The 21,725-nt window shown below is 41.9% G+C and overlaps 1 protein-coding gene and 2 non-coding genes across 4 annotated transcripts; 1 reads left to right on the top strand and 2 right to left on the bottom strand.

The window, feature by feature from the left end:
- Nucleotides 1-4,439: 4,439 nt before the first annotated feature.
- Nucleotides 4,440-8,679, bottom strand: LOC145459890 (uncharacterized). 2 transcript variants are annotated; one of them, XM_080338401.1, is made up of 9 exons: nucleotides 8,218-8,678; nucleotides 6,903-7,008; nucleotides 6,611-6,742; nucleotides 6,349-6,550; nucleotides 5,897-6,285; nucleotides 5,564-5,837; nucleotides 5,121-5,502; nucleotides 4,760-5,062; nucleotides 4,440-4,702 (listed from the first exon to the last, which is right to left on the bottom strand). In XM_080338401.1, exons 2-9 carry the CDS (start codon nucleotides 6,920-6,922, stop codon nucleotides 4,455-4,457), a joined length of 1,950 nt encoding a protein of 649 aa, XP_080194527.1. In that variant the 5' UTR covers nucleotides 6,923-7,008; nucleotides 8,218-8,678; the 3' UTR covers nucleotides 4,440-4,454. The 2 variants fall into 2 exon arrangements, with proteins under 2 accessions (XP_080194527.1, XP_080194526.1); XM_080338400.1 differs by having other exon boundaries at nucleotides 4,440-5,062; nucleotides 8,218-8,679.
- Nucleotides 8,680-11,806: 3,127 nt separating this feature from the next.
- Nucleotides 11,807-11,889, top strand: Trnal-uaa (transfer RNA leucine (anticodon UAA)). The gene has a single exon. It is a non-coding gene; the product is annotated as a tRNA-Leu (tRNA).
- An 8,823-nt stretch (nucleotides 11,890-20,712) lies between these two features.
- On the bottom strand, nucleotides 20,713-20,795 carry Trnal-uaa (transfer RNA leucine (anticodon UAA)). Its single transcript has one exon. It is a non-coding gene; the product is annotated as a tRNA-Leu (tRNA).
- Nucleotides 20,796-21,725: the final 930 nt, after the last annotated feature.

Raw genomic sequence — 21,725 nt, 5'->3', positions numbered from 1 at the left:
TGGCGACTTGTCATGAGACTCGTGGCGACTTGTCATGAGACTCGTGGCGACTTGTCATGAGACTCGTGGCGACTTGTCATGAGACTCGTGGCGACTTGTCATGATACTCGTGGCGACTTGTCATGAGACTCGTGGCGACTTGTCATGAGACTCGTGGCGACTTGTCATGAGACTCGTGTCGACTTGTCATGAGACTCGTGGCGACTTGTCATGAGACTCGTGTCGACTTGTCATGAGACTCGTGGCGACTTGTCATGGGACTCGTGGCGACTTGTCATGAGTCTCGTGGCGACTTGTCATGAGACTTGACTTGACTTGACTTGACTTGACTTGACTTGACTTGACTTGACTTGACTTGACTTGACTTGACTTGTCATGAGACTTGACTTGACTTGACTTGACTTGACTTGACTTGACTTGACTTGACTTGACTGGACTTGTGGTGACTTGTGGTGACTTTACTTGACTTGTGGTGACTTGACTTGTGGTGACTTGACTTGTGGTGACTTGACTTGTAGTGACTTGACTTGACTTGACTTGTCTTGTCATGACTTGTGGCGACTTGTCATGAGACTCGTGGCGACTTGTCATGAGACTCGTGGCGACTTGTCATGAGACTCGTGGCGACTTGTCATGAGACTCGTGGCGACTTGACATGAGACTCGTGGCGACTTGTCATGAGACTCGTGGCGACTTGTCATGAGACTCGTGGCGACTTGTCATGAGACTCGTGGCGACTTGTCATGAGACTCGTGGCGACTTGTCATGAGACTCGTGGCGACTTGTCATAAGACTCGTGGCGACTTGTCATGAGACTCGTGGCGACTTGTCATGAGACTCGTGGCGACTTGTCATGAGACTCGTGGCGACTTGTCATGAGACTCGTGGCGACTTGTCATGAGACTCGTGGCGACTTGTCATGAGACTCGTGGCGACTTGTCATGAGACTCGTGGCGACTTGTCATGAGACTCGTGGCGACTTGTCATGAGACTCGTGGTGACTTGTCATGAGACTCGTGGCGACTTGTCATGAGACTCGTGGCGACTTGTCATGAGACTCGTGGCGACTTGTCATGAGACTCGTGGCGACTTGTCATGAGACTCGTGGTGACTTGTCATGAGACTCGTGGCGACTTGTCATGAGACTCGTGGCGACTTGTCATGAGACTCGTGGCGACTTGTCATGAGACTCGCGGCGACTTGTCATGAGACTCGTGGCGACTTGTCATGAGACTCGTGGCGACTTGTCATGAGACTCGTGGCGACTTGTCATGAGACTCGTGGCGACTTGTCATGAGACTCGTGGCGACTTGTCATGAGACTCGTGGCGACATGTCATGAGACTCGTGGCGACTTGTCATGAGACTCGTAGCGACTTGTCATGAGACTCTTGGCGACTTGTCATGAGACTCGTGGCGACTTGTCATGAGACTCGTGGCGACTTGTCATGAGACTCGTGGCGACTTGTCATGAGACTCGTGGCGACTTGTCATGAGACTCGTGGCGACTTGTCATGAGACTCGTGGCGACTTGTCATGAGACTCGTGGCGACTTGTCATGAGACTCGTGGCGACTTGTCATGAGACTCGTGGCGACTTGTCATGAGACTCGTGGCGACTTGTCATGAGACTCGTGGCGACTTGTCATGAGACTCGTGGCGACTTGTCATGAGACTCGTGGCGACTTGTCATGAGACTCGTGGCGACTTGTCATGAGACTCGTGGCGACTTGTCATGAGACTCGTGGCGACTTGTCATGAGACTCGTGGCGACTTGTCATGAGACTCGTGGCGACTTGTCATGAGACTCGTGGCGACTTGTCATGAGACTCGTGGCGACTTGTCATGAGACTCGTGGCGACTTGTCATGAGACTCGTGGCGACTTGTCATGAGACTCGTGGCGACTTGTCATGATACTCGTGGCGACTTGTCATGAGACTCGTGGCGACTTGTCATGAGACTCGTGGCGACTTGTCATGAGACTCGTGTCGACTTGTCATGAGACTCGTGGCGACTTGTCATGAGACTCGTGTCGACTTGTCATGAGACTCGTGGCGACTTGTCATGAGACTCGTGGCGACTTGTCATGAGACTCGTGGCGACTTGTCATGAGACTCGTGGCGACTTGTCATGAGACTCGTGGCGACTTGTCATGAGACTCGTGGCGACTTGTCATGAGACTCGTGGCGACTTGTCATGAGAATCGTGGCGACTTGTCATGAGACTCGTGGCGACTTGTCATGAAACTCGTGGCGACTTGTCATGAGACTTGACTTGACTTGACTTGACTTGACTTGACTTGACTTAACTTGTCATGAGACTTGACTTGACTTGACTTGACTTGACTTGACTTGACTTGACTTGACTTGACTTGACTTGACTTGACTTGACTGGACTTGTGGTGACTTGTGGTGACTTTACTTGACTTGTGGTGACTTGACTTGTGGTGACTTGACTTGTGGTGACTTGACTTGTAGTGACTTGACTTGACTTGACTTGTCTTGTCATGACTTGTGGCGACTTGTCATGAGACTCGTGGTGACTTGTCATGAGACTCGTGGCGACTTGTCATGAGACTCGTGGCGACTTGTCATGAGACTCGTGGCGACTTGTCATGAGACTCGTGGCGACTTGTCATGAGACTCGTGGCGACTTGTCATGAGACTCGTGGCGACTTGTCATGAGACTCGTGGCGACTTGTCATGAGACTCGTGGCGACTTGTCATGAGACTCGTGGCGACTTGTCATGAGACTCGTGGCGACTTGTCATGAGACTCGTGGCGACTTGTCATGAGACTCGTGGCGACTTGTCATGAGACTCGTGGCGACTTGTCACGAGACTCGTGGCGACTTGTCATGAGACTCGTGGCGACTTGTCATGAGACTCGTGGCGACTTGTCATGAGACTCGTGGCGACTTGTCATGAGACTCGTGGTGACTTGTCATGAGACTCGTGGCGACTTGTCATGAGACTCGTGGCGACTTGTCATGAGACTCGTGGCGACTTGTCATGAGACTCGTGGCCACTTGTCATGAGACTCGTGGCGACTTGTCATGAGACTCGTGGCGACTTGTCATGAGACTCGTGGCGACTTGTCATGAGACTCGTGGCGACTTGTCATGAGACTCGTGGCGACTTGTCATGAGACTCGTGGCGACTTGTCATGAGACTCGTTGCGACTTGTCATGAGACTCGTGGCGACTTGTCATGAGACTCGTGGCGACTTGTCATGAGACTCGTGGCGACTTGTCATGAGACTCGTGGCGACTTGTCATGAGACTCGTGGCGACTTGTCATGAGACTCGTGGCGACTTGTCATGAGACTCGTGGCGACTTGTCATGAGACTCGTGGCGACTTGTCATGAGACTCGTGGCGACTTGTCATGAGAATCGTGGCGACTTGTCATGAGACTCGTGGCGACTTGTCATGAGACTCGTGGCGACTTGTCATGAGACTTGACTTGACTTGACTTGACTTGACTTGACTTGACTTGACTTGTCATGAGACTTGACTTGACTTGACTTGACTTGACTTGACTTGACTTGACTTGACTTGACTTGACTTGACTTGACTTGACTGGACTTGTGGTGACTTGTGGTGACTTTACTTGACTTGTGGTGACTTGACTTGTGGTGACTTGACTTGTGGTGACTTGACTTGTAGTGACTTGACTTGACTTGACTTGTCTCGTCATGACTTGTGGCGACTTGTCATGAGACTCGTGGTGACTTGTCATGAGACTCGTGGCGACTTGTCATGAGACTCGTGGCGACTTGTCATGAGACTCGTGGCGACTTGTCATGAGACTCGTGGCGACTTGTCATGAGACTCGTGGCGACTTGTCATGAGACTCGTGGCGACTTGTTATGAGACTCGTGGCGACTTGTCATGAGACTCGTGGCGACTTGTCATGAGACTCGTGGCGACTTGTCATGAGACTCGTGGCGACTTGTCATGAGACTCGTGGCGACTTGTCATGAGACTCGTGGCGACTTGTCATGAGACTCGTGGCGACTTGTCATGAGACTCGTGGCGACTTGTCATGAGACTCGTGGCGACTTGTCATGAGACTCGTGGCGACTTGTCATGAGACTCGTGGCGACTTGTCATGAGACTCGTGGCGACTTGTCATGAGACTCGTGGCGACTTGTCATGAGACTCGTGGCGACTTGTCATGGGTTAGGGTTAGGGACTTTATTGGCGCCTTCATTTTGCGTTAAAACGTGTACGAGGTCTCATGATAATTCTCCGCCATCGTGAGCTGGTGGAGCCGCTCATGAATTTCGTACGGAGTGTAAGTGCGTCGCGCTCTCGACGTCGTGAAGGGGCCTTAGACGTATCATGATTGGCGCCACGATTTCGGAAGATTTACCATTATCAATTCCGAAGCACGTTCAAACCTCTTTCCCCATGAATGACGATCAAAATAAAGAGTCAGAGAACAAAACTCTAGTTATCGAGATTTATTATTGATTAGGAACGACTTGATCAATCTTAATTTTGAACGCATTTGTTGAAAAGTCAAATAGCATTCTGATTTATATTCGTGAACAATTTTGCTCAGTAGAGGTCCGCTGTCGTCATAAAATGCACGCAGGCGAACGTCTTTGATCAATTTCACGACTTGCTCGTTTGTCAAAGTGGTCTTGCTACCTCTCTGCCGGTTACATATCGAGTCCGCCAGCTCCTCGACGTCATTACCTGCGCGTTTGAACGTGATCAGACATGCAATTTGGACGGTAATAGCAAATAGATTACCCTCATTTGTGACTATCTTTGTGTCGCGGTCCGTAGCGATTAGAGGCTCCGAGCTAGATCCGTTTGAATGCATGTCATCGTCGGTGTGTAAAGTGGTGTCGTCCTTTCTTTCCGCCTCTGGTTGAACCGTGCTCGGGGCTGAAGTCGGTGTGACGATTTGTGTGTCCTGTTCCGTAGCGATTGAAGGCACTGAGGTAGCTGCGCTTGCTTGCATATCATCCTCGTTGTGAAAATTTGTATCGTGCCTTGCTTGCGGATCTGGTTCAGCTGTAGTCGGGGTTGCGGTTGGTGATTCAAATGATCCTTAATTAACAGTTGCGATCAGATGTATGACGTTGTAGTTTATTATGACTTTACATACCTTCATTGTGAGGAACGCTTGACGCGGCCAATTCCGAATATAGGTCGTCATGTGTACTTGACATGGCCATCCCGAGTAATTTCTTGCATAGAATCGCTCCGGCAGCCGCCCTCTTGGTTCTGCCTATTCCGTCATAGTGTCGACTCGCGATCTCTGTACTGTGGGACGAGGACATCGCGACATGATATTGTCCGATGTCGTCCAGCGAACTGGCCATCGTCGCGACTATTTTACGCAAATGCTGGTACGTGAGGCAGACTTCGTGGCGACCGAGATATTCCCCGACACAAACCGATAAATTTAGGAAGGGCTTGCCGTTGGAGTTCCGTAACGCTACTTCTTCTCGTGAAAAATCCAAGTCTGGATTCGTTTGCTTGCAAATCTGAAATCGAAAAGAGGCTGGAGACCGCTCCATTACACGTTCACATCTTCGTAACACCTACCTGTTTGAATCGTTCACAGTCTTGTCGACTCATTACTAACAAGCCCTGATTCGAAGGGCACTTGTTGTGGTCGACCTGTACGACTAACATTTCGGGATCGTTCACAGAACGGACGGCGTGGCTAAGCTCGTATCCGGTCACTCTACGAAAATATGACAGTCTCGTGCCACTTTCAAGTCCAACCTGGATTATTGTCGCGGCCAAGCAATCCCGCACGTTTTCGTTTGTTAACGGTTGATGGAGGTCTCTTTTAAACGTTTCGCTTTTGATCATTCTAAAAAATACACGCATATTAAACTTAAAACTTTACGATATTTTAACCTTAACACGAACCTTTTGATATTCGGCCAATTTTTATTGATGACGTCCATGTCGAAGGACAAACGTTTCTCGTGCTGCCGCTTTCTTCTTTTATTGGTCGCTCTAGAGTACGTCGCGATGATTTGTAGGGCTCTCAGTTGTTTGTCCGGTGAAACCACTTTTTCCAACAATGCCGGATGGTGCATACGCGCAAATTCAAGAAATACCTTTAGCGACGTCAGGGTGTTGAAAATAGTGCTCGCGGACAGTCTCCCGTCGGCGTTAGAAATGTACGTGACTAATTGTTCCGGCTCGTCAACCACAAACTTCTTGAAAACTGATTTTAGTTTGCTGACGACCATTTTGGTGTTGGCTTCGTCGAGCGCTTGCACTTGGCGGTGCCTTTCGTACAGGGAGAGTAGCTGTAATAAACGGATCTGCATTATTTCGGTAAAAAGTGACACATTACCATCAGAGTTACTCACGCTTGAAAAGTCGGACTCGAAGGTCAACTTTTTAAAGTTTTCCTGGTAGGTCTCGCAACCTATCCCGAAGCCGTCGCGTATTTTATCGGAATGAATAATCCTCCAGTGGGTTGCTATATATGCCGTGGCTACTGGTCTAGAGCAGAGACCACACCAAGACCGTGGACGACATTGCCGGGGCTCGCGCAAGTAGCGAGCAGACCTGCGACACGTAATATTTATTTGCTTCTGGTTGTTATAAATAAGCCAACAACGATCTTACTCTTTAATTCTGTCCACGGACCACTTATGAACGTTACGAAGATGCCTCGTTCTATGACCTTTGGTTTGTATATGGCAAACCTGACACCTGTCGAGTCTGATTCTTTTCGTGGGTCGAATTGCAACGGGATCGCTACAATAGAAATATTAAAAATCGCGCCATGTTGAAGTTACCGGAGCAGAGAGAGTTATGGACCGAAAACCAACGATTTTGGACTCGGTAAAAGCTATTTCGCCGAATCGCGCCACGCTTAAGCATAGGGATTTCGAAATTAGAAGACATTTTCACTCACCCGACGACTTGAGATTCCATTATATGTTCTTGATGCACGGTAATCCACTCCAAACGTCCTTCTAACGCGACAGTTCAATAGCATATGAGCGCGCGAAGAGAATTTTCTGGAAAAATATATTCCCGGGTCATTATTACGTCATAGAGGGCCCGAAATTTTTTTTCCCGAAAATCGGTCTGGGGCCCGGAAAAGTTGAGGGATCGTGATATTTTCTTCACCACGCGTCTCTAGAGAGTCCTAGGAACACGCCTAGGCGGTTTAGAACGAAAATAAATTGGTCAAAGACTTCAACTTTTTTCGACCTCCGGCCCCATGTTAAAGTATAGGGATTTTTCCGGGACGTTTCGTCTAAAAGCTTGGCTCGTGTATGTAGCAGACACACAAACGACCCCGCGATCGAATTGGCGCCAAGAGAAGAATGCGCGGAAAAAGAAATTTCCAGAATCGGATGTACCGGAGCTGAGATATCTCCGGTTGAAGTAAAATGGGGGGGGGGGGCTTTGGCGACCCCCCACGAGGGCCCACGATGTCGAATTTGGTGTTCGAATGACCGCCTCGAAGATCAGAACGCAACGATGGGTCGTTCGTGCATGTCAGTGCTCGGGGAGGAACGCTACGGGCCTGTAACCCCCTCAGAAATCCGATATTCGCGACTCTCTAGCGCCGCCACACGTGACCCACACCCATCGAGCCGCACATCGACGTGACCAGCGCCCGCTTAGGAACACAGAGATGTGTCGTTCGTCATTCTGGGCCGTACCAGAGAGGAGATAATGGCCGAAAACCGTACCAGGCATTCCTTATGGGATTTCCGCCGACTGTGACGTCACGGCTGATCAAAGGCTACTTTGGAGGCCGATAGCGGTCCTCCCTCAAGTCGGACATCGTCGAGCCGCACACCGATATGACCGGGGCGCGAATACCAACACGTCGGTGCGTCGTTCGTCATTCTGGGCCGTCCCAGAGAGTAGATACGGCACGGAAACCGGTCCATGCATTCCTTATGGGAAGTTGGACTTCCGCAAAATCGCGCCGTGTTAAGTATAGGGATTTTTTTCGGGACGTTTCGTCCAATATCTGGGCTCGTGTATGCAGCAGACAAACAAACGACCCCGCGATCGAATTGGCGCCGAGAGAAGAATGCAATAAAAAAGAAATTTACCAAATCGAAGTTACAGGCGCTGAGATAGAGACGAGTTACGGGGACTAGTTATGGCCCGAAATCCAACGATTTTGGACTCGGGAAAAGCTATTTCGCCTAATCGCGCCACGCTAAAGTATGTGGATTTCGCAACTAGAAGAAATTTTCACTCACCCGGTGACTTGAGATTCCAATAAATGTTCTTGATGCACGGTAATCCACTCCAAACGTCCTTCTAACGCGACAGTTCACTAGCATATGAGCTCGCGGCGAGAATTTTCTGGAAAAAGATATTCCCGGTTCATTATTACGTCATAGAGGGCCCGAAATTTTTTTTCTCGAAAATCGGTCTGGGGCCCGCCGAAACACGTTTTTTGACGATTTTTATGCATTTTGGGCGGTTGTTGACACTGTTTAAGGTCCTAAATCTCGCTGCGGTTGTCGTGTGCTAGGCCTACAAGACGCGCAAACCGCTTTTACGGGTCTCGTACACGTACTGCTTGCTATATCGACGGAGCAGTACGCGCCGAAACACGGTTTTTGACGATTTTTTTGCATTTTGGGCGGTTTTTGACCGATTATTGCGGAGCCGTGACACTGTTTAAGGTCTGAATCTCGTTGTGGTTGTCTGGTGCAGGGCCTACAACAGGGACAGACCGCTTTTACGGGCCTCCGACAAGGACAGGGAGCGATATCGACGAAGCAGCACGCGCCGAAACACGGTTTTCGACCATTTTTGGAATTTTGCGCGACAATTACGGGGCCGTGACACTGTTTGAGGTCCCGAATTTCGCTGTGGTTGTCTGGTGCAGGGCCTACAACAGGGACAGACCGCTTTTACGGGCCTCCGACAAGGACAGGGAGCGATATCGACGAAGCAGAACGCGCCGAAACACGGTTTTCGACCATTTTTGGAATTTTGCGCGACAATTACGGGGCCGTGAGTAGTAAGGGTGGTATCGTTTCGTGCAGGCCAATCAAATTACGCCACGTCGCCTTAATTGCCACGCCTACATTGCCACATCATCCGCCCATTTTCATACCCTAAGGGTACATTCATCTGCTACGTCATCTGTGCCACATCATCATCAAGCGCCGCGCCTATAGTGCCACATCATCCATCCATTGCTATATCATCGCTGCATTGATTGCCGCATCTTGATAATTTTCTCAGATATTGTATTATGTGTATTTAGGACTAATATCATCCATCCATATTTTTTAAACTTGATTTTATGTGTACAAGTTACGGTTTCTGCAGTTTCCACATTTTACGACTTATGATTGCCGCGTCAAAACTTACATTGGCACTTTACTCAGTCTCCTTGAAATAGCATTGTATAGTGTACGAGTTCATTTTATTTCGAAAAAAGAGCATATCAATGATATCATTGATCGTTATTGCATCGATTCACTAGCTGAAATCCTCCAGATCGGTTGATGTTTCGAGGTACACCGCTTTGCTGCCGTCCGACACTGCGATCCGAGTTCTTGCGTTCGATCTGACCGTTTTGTTTGATGTAGCGATCACTGGCTTGTAGTATATACGATACGAGCGGAAGGTCGGGATTATGAACAACTACGCTAGGCGAATAGATGACGAATTCATCAGCTCGCAGTATAACCGCTACCTGTATAATGTTTGCATGTCGAGTATAAGGGTATTTAACTCGGCACTAAAATGCCAACGGAATAGCCGCAGGACCCGGTTCTCGTTGCTATAATTAAACGAACACCTTCGCCGCAGGTACGCGATCACCGACGTTATAATGATAGGGACAAATTAGCCGCATGAAAGCGAGTCTAATGAATATAACGACAGACAACAAGTTAGTTGAAAAGTAAAACTAATCGTGACCGATGCAAGACGGCGTGAAACAGCGCTTTCGCTCGATTCTTGTAGTGACCACAATTCATACGATTCAGTCCTTTTCATGTCACTAGAATAAGGGTGATTAAACCGACAGTGAAACGCCGCTTCACAATTGCAAGTTAGTGTAATGCAAATTTTACCCCTTCAAGGGTTATAAAAGTATGGACGGCAAAAGGTATAATTTTGGGTCGACATGGTGCCTTAGCTATCTATCAATAGGTATGTAATATTTGTTGAAATAGTTGCTATTGATCATAGACCAAGCTTGCTTTCAGAGCTGGAAACTAAACGCATATGAAAATTTACCTAGGTGTTCCCCACACGCATCAAATGTAGGCCTACTCAAGTGTTTATGAGGTGGCGAATAGTTCCACGGTTGTTGGCATGCAAGGACGTCACATAGAATTGTGGAGTTTTCTGTAAACTATAATCCAGTGATCTATTTTCAATCACTATATTTTTCATTAATCTAAACTAAGTACTGTTAGTAGGCAAACCCTAGGAAAGTATATCCTCTGATAAAAGCAGGAGTAATTTGTTATCCATGAAATAAATAGATGGTGCGACTCTAATGGACATAAAGAAATGAAAATTTTGTAAAGTAGATATTTTTCGGTATGCTAAATTCGGCTACGCGGTGCTAGACTTCTTGGCCGCATGAAATAGGATGTTTTAGCTTCAACCTCAACGCATTAGCACACCGAATTTAAATATAGGCGATAAATAATATACAGTAGCTCCAATTTTAATGAAAAAATAAAAATAAAAAAGCGTGAAAAATTGCATTTATCCTGGAACGCACCAAGAAAAACCGTATGAATTTGTAAAGTAGTTAGAAAACTACACTATTCCGCTACACTAAAGACTTAAACAATCCGGATTTTGTATGGTGTATACTAATTTTACATTGCGGAGTATTCAGTAAAGTTCAATCCAGTGAATTCGCGTAGGCTATGCATACAAATGAGGAAAGTTACATCAGCGCGTGTTAACTAGTTGTATTATGTAGCTTGCAATTCATGCAAGTTTCGAAATTTCCACACTGAGTCTTTTAAAATAGCTAGAAACGAAAAAAAAAACTAATCGAAAAAATTTACGAAGTTTGGATGCGGCATATTTAGGTTTTCTAAAAATTATTCATACCCATGACTCGAAATATTGTTAACTAACTTATCATGTTCTGAAGTCTCATACATGCACCGACTCTGTGCATTCAATGTAGGGGTAGCTGACTTGGAGACAGAAAAACCTATATCGCAACACCGCAGTATGTGTGCGTGCAAAACGATACACAGTTATTTTTAGTGCCATCCGTACGACTTATGTTCAACTTGCAGTGCAACTGATGATTTATTTGCGACCGATGCATTAATGACTTTAATACTATGTACTTTAAATTATCCACACCTATGAGTCGAAATGTTGTTAAGTAACTCATGTTTTCAGCATAACCTAAAAGCAAAGTGGACGAATTTCCATGCGACCGATGCATTAATGACTTTAATACTATGTACTTTAAATTATCCACACCTATGAGTCGAAATGTTGTTAAGTAACTCATGTTTTCAGCATAACCTAAAAGCAAAGTGGACGAATTTCCATGTTGATCAAATACCCCAAACACTGCTTGCTTTCATAGTTAGTAATTAAGCGCATCACAGAATTTACCCAAAAAAGTCGGTACTCCGAAAATTTTGTAAAGTAGAGCTTTTGGCGTTGGACTTAAGTTCAAATGAACAAGTGTTCACGTAGGTTCGAGGTCTGAATGAGTCTTTTAAAGCATATAGAAACGAAAAAACTAATCTAAAAAATTTACGAAGTTTGGATGCGGCATATTTGGGTTTTTTAAAAATTATTTATACCCACGATTCGAGATATCGTTACAATGGAACTGGGTTGCCCGAGTGGTTAAGGCGTTGAACTTAAGCTTCAATGAACAGGTGTCCACGTGGGTTCGAACCCCACACCCAGTACGTCTTATGGGGATTAGGATTTTTTGGATTCAAATTTTTCGCTATTTTTTCATGGCCATAAGTCATTCTGGACCGCGAAATTGTGTAGCATATACTAATTTACGATAGCGCATTTGTAATTCGTGCAAATACAGTAATATCATAGTTCTTGTAACAAATTTGTATGCGCACAATATATGTTTATCATAAGTCCCACACATTCATGATTTCGTCCTAGTTTGAGTTTTAGAAAATATTATACCCACATCGCGACATCTTTCAAAAACAAAACGATGGCCAATGCTTGAGAGAGCAAATTTGCTATTTTTCATTGCCAAATATTGTGCTTTCAATTCACACATGGATTATCGGCAATATAATTTTACTTAACATATTTCTTTCAATTCCAGGCCTATTCAGTCCAATTAACGGCCACAAAGCTGAGTCCTCGACATCTCATACTAGCGCACCATGAAAATGGCGACCTGCAGTCATGGATCGTGGCGAATGGCTTCCGCATAAAGGGATCGTCTCACAATGAAGCGACACCATTTGAGATGGTGCTGGATCTTCTCTATTATGTTTGTGACCTCACATATCCAAAAGTTTTCCAGATACTCTCAATTTTGGATGAAATATTCGAGCGACATCGAACTGTCCTAAACGCAGTCTCCAAACGTCTCCGCTATTTGCACTTTTTCACATTTTATTACACCTTAAGTAGTACTTAACAGTTTTAGTTTTAAATAAAATACGGAATATAAACTAATCGAAAAATTCGGTTTTTGCGTGCATCTGTTTTGCGGGAGCGTATAGCACGTACCTATACATAGTCAACTTTAATAACTGAATTACCATGCTTAACATTGAATCCCAACTCTAAACTTGATACGTAGATGTAGGACATTATGGCAATGCACCATGCTAAATTTCATCACACATCTAATGATGGAACACCTTTAAAACTAACGCAGTCGAATACCGACTTTTACGCGTATCTGTTTGCGTGAACTTAGCATATACCTATACATAGTCAATTTTAATAGCAGAATTACCGTGTTAAACATCGAATTCCCACCTTGAAAGTTGGTACGCGGTTATAGGACATTATAAAAATGCACCATACCAAATCCCATCAGACATTTCATGATGGAACAACTTTAAAACTAACGCGACTCTACATCAACTTTTTGCGTACATCTGTTTTGCGGGAGCGTATAGCACGTACCCATACATAGCCAACTTTAATAACGGAATTACCATGCATTGAATCCCAACTCTAAACTTGATACGTAGTTGTAGGGCATTATGGCTATGCACCATGCTAAATTTCATCACACATCTAATGATGGAACACCTTTGAAACTATCGCAGTCGAATACCGACTTTTACGCATATCTGTTTTTCGTGAACATAGCATATACCCATACATAGTCAATTTTAATAACAGAATTAGCATGCTAAACATTAAATTCTCACCTTGAACGTTGGTACGCAGTTGTAGGACATAATAACAATGCACCATACCAAATTTCGTCAGACATTTCCTGATGTAACACCTTCAAAACCAACGCAGTTCTATACAGACTTTTGGCTAAATCTGTTTTTTCCGTAGCGTAGCACGTACCTAAACATAGTCAATTTTATTAACGGAATTACCATGTTAATATTCGACTCCCTACCTTGAAACTCGGTACGCAGTTGTAAGACATTATGACAATGCACCATGTCAAATTTTGCAAGTACTTTATCTTTACACGACGTTTTTTGTAAAATGAATACTAATTTTATTGAAAAAATAGAAAATAAAAAAGAGCGAAAAATTACATTATATCCCGGAACGCAACAAGAGAAATCGTTTGAATTTGTAAACTACTTGTTCATGACATAATAATAATTCTACTTGTACACTTTTTCACATTTTATAACACTTGAAGTAATACTTAACAGTTTCAGTTTTAAATAAAAGACGGAATATAAACTAATCGAAAAATTCGGTAACCAATTTCGCATAGGCTATGCATGCATACAAATGAGGAAAGTTACATCAACGCGTGTTAAAGTAGCTGTATCGAGTTATCGAATGATTTTCTCCTTACATCAAAACAACTAGAATGTATAACTAAATTAAAAAAACGTATCTAAATGAGCTCCAGGGCATTGTGATTATGCTGCATACCAAATTTCATCACACATTTCATGATGGAACAACTTTAAAACTAACGCAGTTCTATAGCAACTTTTGCCTAAATCTGTTTTCGGCAGCGTGTACATATACATAGTCAGATTTAATAACAGAATTATCATGCTAATATGTGACTCCTCACCTTGAAACTTGGTACGTAGTTGTAGGACATTGTGATTATGCAGCATACCAAATTTCCTCACGCATTTCATAATGGAACAACTTTAAAACTAACGCGGTTCTACATCGACTTTTTGCGTACATCTGTTTTGCGTGGGGGCGTATAGCACGTACCTATACATAGTTAACTTTAACAACGGAATTACCATGCTTAACATTGAATCCCAACTCGAAACTTGATACGTAGTTGTAGAACATTATGGCAATGCACCATGCTAAATTTCATCACACATCTAATGATGGAACACCTTTAAAACTAACGCAGTCGAATACCGACTTTTACGCATATCTGTTTTGCGTGAACATAGCATATACCTATACATAGTCAATTTTAATAGCAGAATTACCGTGTTAAACATTGAATTCCCACCTTGAAAGTTGGTACGCGGTTATAGGAGATTATAACAATGCACCATACCAAATCCCATCACACATTTCATGATGGAACAACTTTAAAACTAACGCGGCTCTACATCGACTTTTTGCGTACATCGGTTTTGTGGGAGCGTATAGCACGTAGCCTACCCATACATAGCCAACTTTAATAACGGAATTACCATGCTTAACATTGAATCCCAACTCGAAACTTGATACGTAGTTATAGGACATTATGGCAATTCACCATGCTAAATTTCATCACACATCTAATGATGGAACACCTTTGAAACTATCGCAGTCGAATACCAACTTTTACGCATATCTGTTTTTCGTGAACATAGCATATACCCATACATAGTCAATTTTAATAACAGAATTAGCATGCTAAACAATAAATTCTCACCTTGAACGTTGATACGCGGTTGTAGGACATAATAACAATGCACCATACCAAATTTCGTCAGACATTTCATGATGTAACACCTTTAAAACTAACGCAGTTCTATACCAACTTCGCGTGAATCTGTTTGCGGGAGCGTAGCACGTACCTATGCGTGATCAGCTTTAGTGATGGAATTACATATGTAATTAAGTTTCAACACTTTTACAATGATTCTTCTTGCTTCCTATAACATCCCACTCGAGAAAATGCGTCGTAGGATATAGATGAAACTAGCACAACTCATCAAGACCGCTAAAAACAGTACATTTCAACATTTAGTACCAGTAAATTTCTAGTAAAGTACAAGACGTGATGATTTCCGAGTGAGTTAAAAAGTAAGTATTGCAGGTATAGTTTACCTGAAAACTGAATACTCTGAAATAGAAGTAGATGCAGTGTAAATAGTTAATCACTTGATTAAGTTTAGTGCAAGCAGATAAAACCTATACTTGAGTAGTACAAAATGCACGAGTACTTCGCTATCGCCTCCCTCCACGTAATAAGTGTCTACGGTTTAAGACTGCTTTTACCGATACTCGTCGGTTTCAGTTTTAGATAGAATTCGGAAACCAAATAATTTCATAAACATAAGCTAATTTAATGAATTTACTCGAATGTACTATGCCGCGCTGATAAGATTAATTATAATATACTTATCATGTTACAGCGATTTTTCTAGTGTAGAAAATCTTTAAAATGTATTAAGCAGGCCAAATGAAGATATTCGTTGAGCTGAATAAACATAAAAAATACTCTAGACTACTTTATCGGTACTTTACAGTTACAGTTTTAGATAAAATTTGTCCCTTTCACCTATAATTACAACTCCTCGCTATCTAAACATGTTTAGAATATATTATTTGCGATGATACGAACCCGTGAAGTACTCAAGTTGCCGATGGGTATTCGTTTAGTTGTATAGGCATAAAAAACATTCCCGCGCGCGTCTTAGTATTAGGTGGTAGGGTTAGGAAGTGTTTTGTTTAAGAGCGCGCGGGAATGTTTTTTATGCCTATACAACTAAACGAATACCCATCGGCCTGCTTACTACATTTTAAATATTCTCTCCACTATTGTGTATACAACAATATACTTCTCTTAGTAAGCAATTTCTCGTGAATTCCGAAACACATTGACGCGTGTTAACTTCTATATTCGGTGATAGTATCATTTTCATGTCTGATAATGTTACTTGTCAAGGTGATACAAACGTAAGCTCAAACTACTTTAAAATTTAAAGTCTTACCAAATTTTATCTAGCACTGAAACTGTCGAGTACCGATAAAGTACTCTAAAACCTAGTCACTTTTTACGTGGAAGGAGAACATAGCGAAGTACTTGTACATTTGCAGTACTTAAGTATAGGTTTGGCCTGCTTGCGCTATACTTAATGAAGTGATTACCTATTTACACTGCATCTACTTCTATTTCAGAGTTTTTCGCTTGTTCGACCAAACTATACCTCAATACTTACTTTTTAACTAACTAGGAAATCATTACTTCTTGTACTTTAGTGGGACTTTACTGCTACAATTTACTTTTTTCAGTGGATCACTGGTCTTGGTGAGTGTTGTCAGTTTCATCTATATCCTACGAAAAGCAACTTGAGTACTTCACGGGTTCGTATCATCGCAAATAATATATTCTAAACATGTTTAGATAGCGAGGAGTTGTAATTATAGGTGAAAGGGACAAATTTTATCTAAAACTGTAACTGTAAAGTACCGATAAAGTAGTCTAGAGTATTTTTTATGTTTATTCAGCTCAACGAATATCTTCATTTGGCCTGCTTAATACATTTTAAAGATTTTCTACACTAGAAAAATCGCTGTAACATGATAAGTATATTATAATTAATCTTATCAGCGCGGCATAGTACATTCGAGTAAATTCATTAAATTAGCTTATGTTTATGAAATTATTTGGTTTCCGAATTCTATCTAAAACTGAAACCGACGAGTATCGGTAAAAGCAGTCTTAAACCGTAGACACTTATTACGTGGAGGGAGGCGATAGCGAAGTACTCGTGCATTTTGTACTACTCAAGTATAGGTTTTATCTGCTTGCACTAAACTTAATCAAGTGATTAACTATTTACACTGCATCTACTTCTATTTCAGAGTATTCAGTTTTCAGGTAAACTATACCTGCAATACTTACTTTTTAACTCACTCGGAAATCATCACGTCTTGTACTTTACTAGAAATTTACTGGTACTAAATGTTGAAATGTACTGTTTTTAGCGGTCTTGATGAGTTGTGCTAGTTTCATCTATATCCTACGACGCATTTTCTCGAGTGGGATGTTATAGGAAGCAAGAAGAATCATTGTAAAAGTGTTGAAACTTAATTACATATGTAATTCCATCACTAAAGCTGATCACGCATAGGTACGTGCTACGCTCCCGCAAACAGATTCACGCGAAGTTGGTATAGAACTGCGTTAGTTTTAAAGGTGTTACATCATGAAATGTCTGACGAAATTTGGTATGGTGCATTGTTATTATGTCCTACAACCGCGTATCAACGTTCAAGGTGAGAATTTATTGTTTAGCATGCTAATTCTGTTATTAAAATTGACTATGTATGGGTATATGCTATGTTCACGAAAAACAGATATGCGTAAAAGTTGGTATTCGACTGCGATAGTTTCAAAGGTGTTCCATCATTAGATGTGTGATGAAATTTAGCATGGTGAATTGCCATAATGTCCTATAACTACGTATCAAGTTTCGAGTTGGGATTCAATGTTAAGCATGGTAATTCCGTTATTAAAGTTGGCTATGTATGGGTAGGCTACGTGCTATACGCTCCCACAAAACCGATGTACGCAAAAAGTCGATGTAGAGCCGCGTTAGTTTTAAAGTTGTTCCATCATGAAATGTGTGATGGGATTTGGTATGGTGCATTGTTATAATCTCCTATAACCGCGTACCAACTTTCAAGGTGGGAATTCAATGTTTAACACGGTAATTCTGCTATTAAAATTGACTATGTATAGGTATATGCTATGTTCACGCAAAACAGATATGCGTAAAAGTCGGTATTCGACTGCGTTAGTTTTAAAGGTGTTCCATCATTAGATGTGTGATGAAATTTAGCATGGTGCATTGCCATAATGTTCTACAACTACGTATCAAGTTTCGAGTTGGGATTCAATGTTAAGCATGGTAATTCCGTTGTTAAAGTTAACTATGTATAGGTACGTGCTATACGCCCCCACGCAAAACAGATGTACGCAAAAAGTCGATGTAGAACCGCGTTAGTTTTAAAGTTGTTCCATTATGAAATGCGTGAGGAAATTTGGTATGCTGCATAATCACAATGTCCTACAACTACGTACCAAGTTTCAAGGTGAGGAGTCACATATTAGCATGATAATTCTGTTATTAAATCTGACTATGTATATGTACACGCTGCCGAAAACAGATTTAGGCAAAAGTTGCTATAGAACTGCGTTAGTTTTAAAGTTGTTCCATCATGAAATGTGTGATGAAATTTGGTATGCAGCATAATCACAATGCCCTGGAGCTCATTTAGATACGTTTTTTTAATTTAGTTATACATTCTAGTTGTTTTGATGTAAGGAGAAAATCATTCGATAACTCGATACAGCTACTTTAACACGCGTTGATGTAACTTTCCTCATTTGTATGCATGCATAGCCTATGCGAAATTGGTTACCGAATTTTTCGATTAGTTTATATTCCGTCTTTTATTTAAAACTGAAACTGTTAAGTATTACTTCAAGTGTTATAAAATGTGAAAAAGTGTACAAGTAGAATTATTATTATGTCATGAACAAGTAGTTTACAAATTCAAACGATTTCTCTTGTTGCGTTCCGGGATATAATGTAATTTTTCGCTCTTTTTTATTTTCTATTTTTTCAATAAAATTAGTATTCATTTTACAAAAAACGTCGTGTAAAGATAAAGTACTTGCAAAATTTGACATGGTGCATTGTCATAATGTCTTACAACTGCGTACCGAGTTTCAAGGTAGGGAGTCGAATATTAACATGGTAATTCCGTTAATAAAATTGACTATGTTTAGGTACGTGCTACGCTACGGAAAAAACAGATTTAGCCAAAAGTCTGTATAGAACTGCGTTGGTTTTGAAGGTGTTACATCAGGAAATGTCTGACGAAATTTGGTATGGTGCATTGTTATTATGTCCTACAACTGCGTACCAACGTTCAAGGTGAGAATTTAATGTTTAGCATGCTAATTCTGTTATTAAAATTGACTATGTATGGGTATATGCTATGTTCACGAAAAACAGATATGCGTAAAAGTTGGTATTCGACTGCGATAGTTTCAAAGGTGTTCCATCATTAGATGTGTGATGAAATTTAGCATGGTGCATAGCCATAATGCCCTACAACTACGTATCAAGTTTAGAGTTGGGATTCAATGCATGGTAATTCCGTTATTAAAGTTGGCTATGTATGGGTACGTGCTATACGCTCCCGCAAAACAGATGTACGCAAAAAGTTGATGTAGAGTCGCGTTAGTTTTAAAGTTGTTCCATCATGAAATGTCTGATGGGATTTGGTATGGTGCATTTTTATAATGTCCTATAACCGCGTACCAACTTTCAAGGTGGGAATTCGATGTTTAACACGGTAATTCTGCTATTAAAATTGACTATGTATAGGTATATGCTAAGTTCACGCAAACAGATACGCGTAAAAGTCGGTATTCGACTGCGTTAGTTTTAAAGGTGTTCCATCATTAGATGTGTGATGAAATTTAGCATGGTGCATTGCCATAATGTCCTACATCTACGTATCAAGTTTAGAGTTGGGATTCAATGTTAAGCATGGTAATTCAGTTATTAAAGTTGACTATGTATAGGTACGTGCTATACGCTCCCGCAAAACAGATGCACGCAAAAACCGAATTTTTCGATTAGTTTATATTCCGTATTTTATTTAAAACTAAAACTGTTAAGTACTACTTAAGGTGTAATAAAATGTGAAAAAGTGCAAATAGCGGAGACGTTTGGAGACTGCGTTTAGGACAGTTCGATGTCGCTCGAATATTTCATCCAAAATTGAGAGTATCTGGAAAACTTTTGGATATGTGAGGTCACAAACATAATAGAGAAGATCCAGCACCATCTCAAATGGTGTCGCTTCATTGTGAGACGATCCCTTTATGCGGAAGCCATTCGCCACGATCCATGACTGCAGGTCGCCATTTTCATGGTGCGCTAGTATGAGATGTCGAGGACTCAGCTTTGTGGCCGTTAATTGGACTGAATAGGCCTGGAATTGAAAGAAATATGTTAAGTAAAATTATATTGCCGATAATCCATGTGTGAATTGAAAGCACAATATTTGGCAATGAAAAATAGCAAATTTGCTCTCTCAAGCATTGGCCATCGTTTTGTTTTTGAAAGATGTCGCGATGTGGGTATAATATTTTCTAAAACTCAAACTAGGACGAAATCATGAATGTGTGGGACTTATGATAAACATATATTGTGCGCATACAAATTTGTTACAAGAACTATGATATTACTGTATTTGCACGAATTACAAATGCGCTATCGTAAATTAGTATATGCTACACAATTTCGCGGTCCAGAATGACTTATGGCCATGAAAAAATAGCGAAAAATTTGAATCCAAAAAATCCTAACCCCTATAAGACGTACTGGGTGTGGGGTTCGAACCCACGTGAACACCTGTTCATTGAAGCTTAAGTTCAACGCCTTAACCACTCGGGCAACCCAGTTCCATTGTAACGATATCTCGAATCGTGGGTATAAATAATTTTTAAAAAACCCAAATATGCCGCATCCAAACTTCGTAAATTTTTTAGATTAGTTTTTTCGTTTCTATATGCTTTAAAAGACTCATTCAGACCTCGAACCTACGTGAACACTTGTTCATTTGAACTTAAGTCCAACGCCAAAAGCTCTACTTTACAAAATTTTCGGAGTACCGACTTTTTTGGGTAAATTCTGTGATGCGCTTAATTACTAACTATGAAAGCAAGCAGTGTTTGGGGTATTTGATCAACATGGAAATTCGTCCACTTTGCTTTTAGGTTATGCTGAAAACATGAGTTACTTAACAACATTTCGACTCATAGGTGTGGATAATTTAAAGTACATAGTATTAAAGTCATTAATGCATCGGTCGCATGGAAATTCGTCCACTTTGCTTTTAGGTTATGCTGAAAACATGAGTTACTTAACAACATTTCGACTCATAGGTGTGGATAATTTAAAGTACATAGTATTAAAGTCATTAATGCATCGGTCGCAAATAAATCATCAGTTGCACTGCAAGTTGAACATAAGTCGTACGGATGGCACTAAAAATAACTGTGTATCGTTTTGCACGCACACATACTGCGGTGTTGCGATATAGGTTTTTCTGTCTCCAAGTCAGCTACCCCTACATTGAATGCACAGAGTCGGTGCATGTATGAGACTTCAGAACATGATAAGTTAGTTAACAATATTTCGAGTCATGGGTATGAATAATTTTTAGAAAACCTAAATATGCCGCATCCAAACTTCGTAAATTTTTTCGATTAGTTTTTTTTTTCGTTTCTATCTATTTTAAAAGACTCAGTGTGGAAATTTCGAAACTTGCATGAATTGCAAGCTACATAATACAACTAGTTAACACGCGCTGATGTAACTTTCCTCATTTG

Source organism: Botryllus schlosseri, unplaced genomic scaffold, assembly GCF_051294905.1.
Source record: "Botryllus schlosseri isolate E-star unplaced genomic scaffold, Bs_hap1 Bs22a, whole genome shotgun sequence".
NCBI classification, from domain to species: Eukaryota; Metazoa; Chordata; class Ascidiacea; order Stolidobranchia; family Styelidae; genus Botryllus; species Botryllus schlosseri.
This window is presented reverse-complemented; position numbering and strand designations above follow the sequence as displayed.

What these genes read in the sequence shown, in the direction of transcription:
- LOC145459890 (XM_080338400.1), bottom strand. Translation starts at nt 6,922, where the DNA reads ATGGAATCTCAAGTCGTCGG. An exon ending in TCGAGTCCGACTTTTCAAGC is followed by an intron (nt 6,286 to 6,348) that starts GTGAGTAACTCT and finishes CGTTTATTACAG; the next exon opens with CTACTCTCCCTGTACGAAAG. An exon ending in ACTGTGAACGATTCAAACAG is followed by an intron (nt 5,503 to 5,563) that starts GTAGGTGTTACG and finishes TTTCGATTTCAG; the next exon opens with ATTTGCAAGCAAACGAATCC.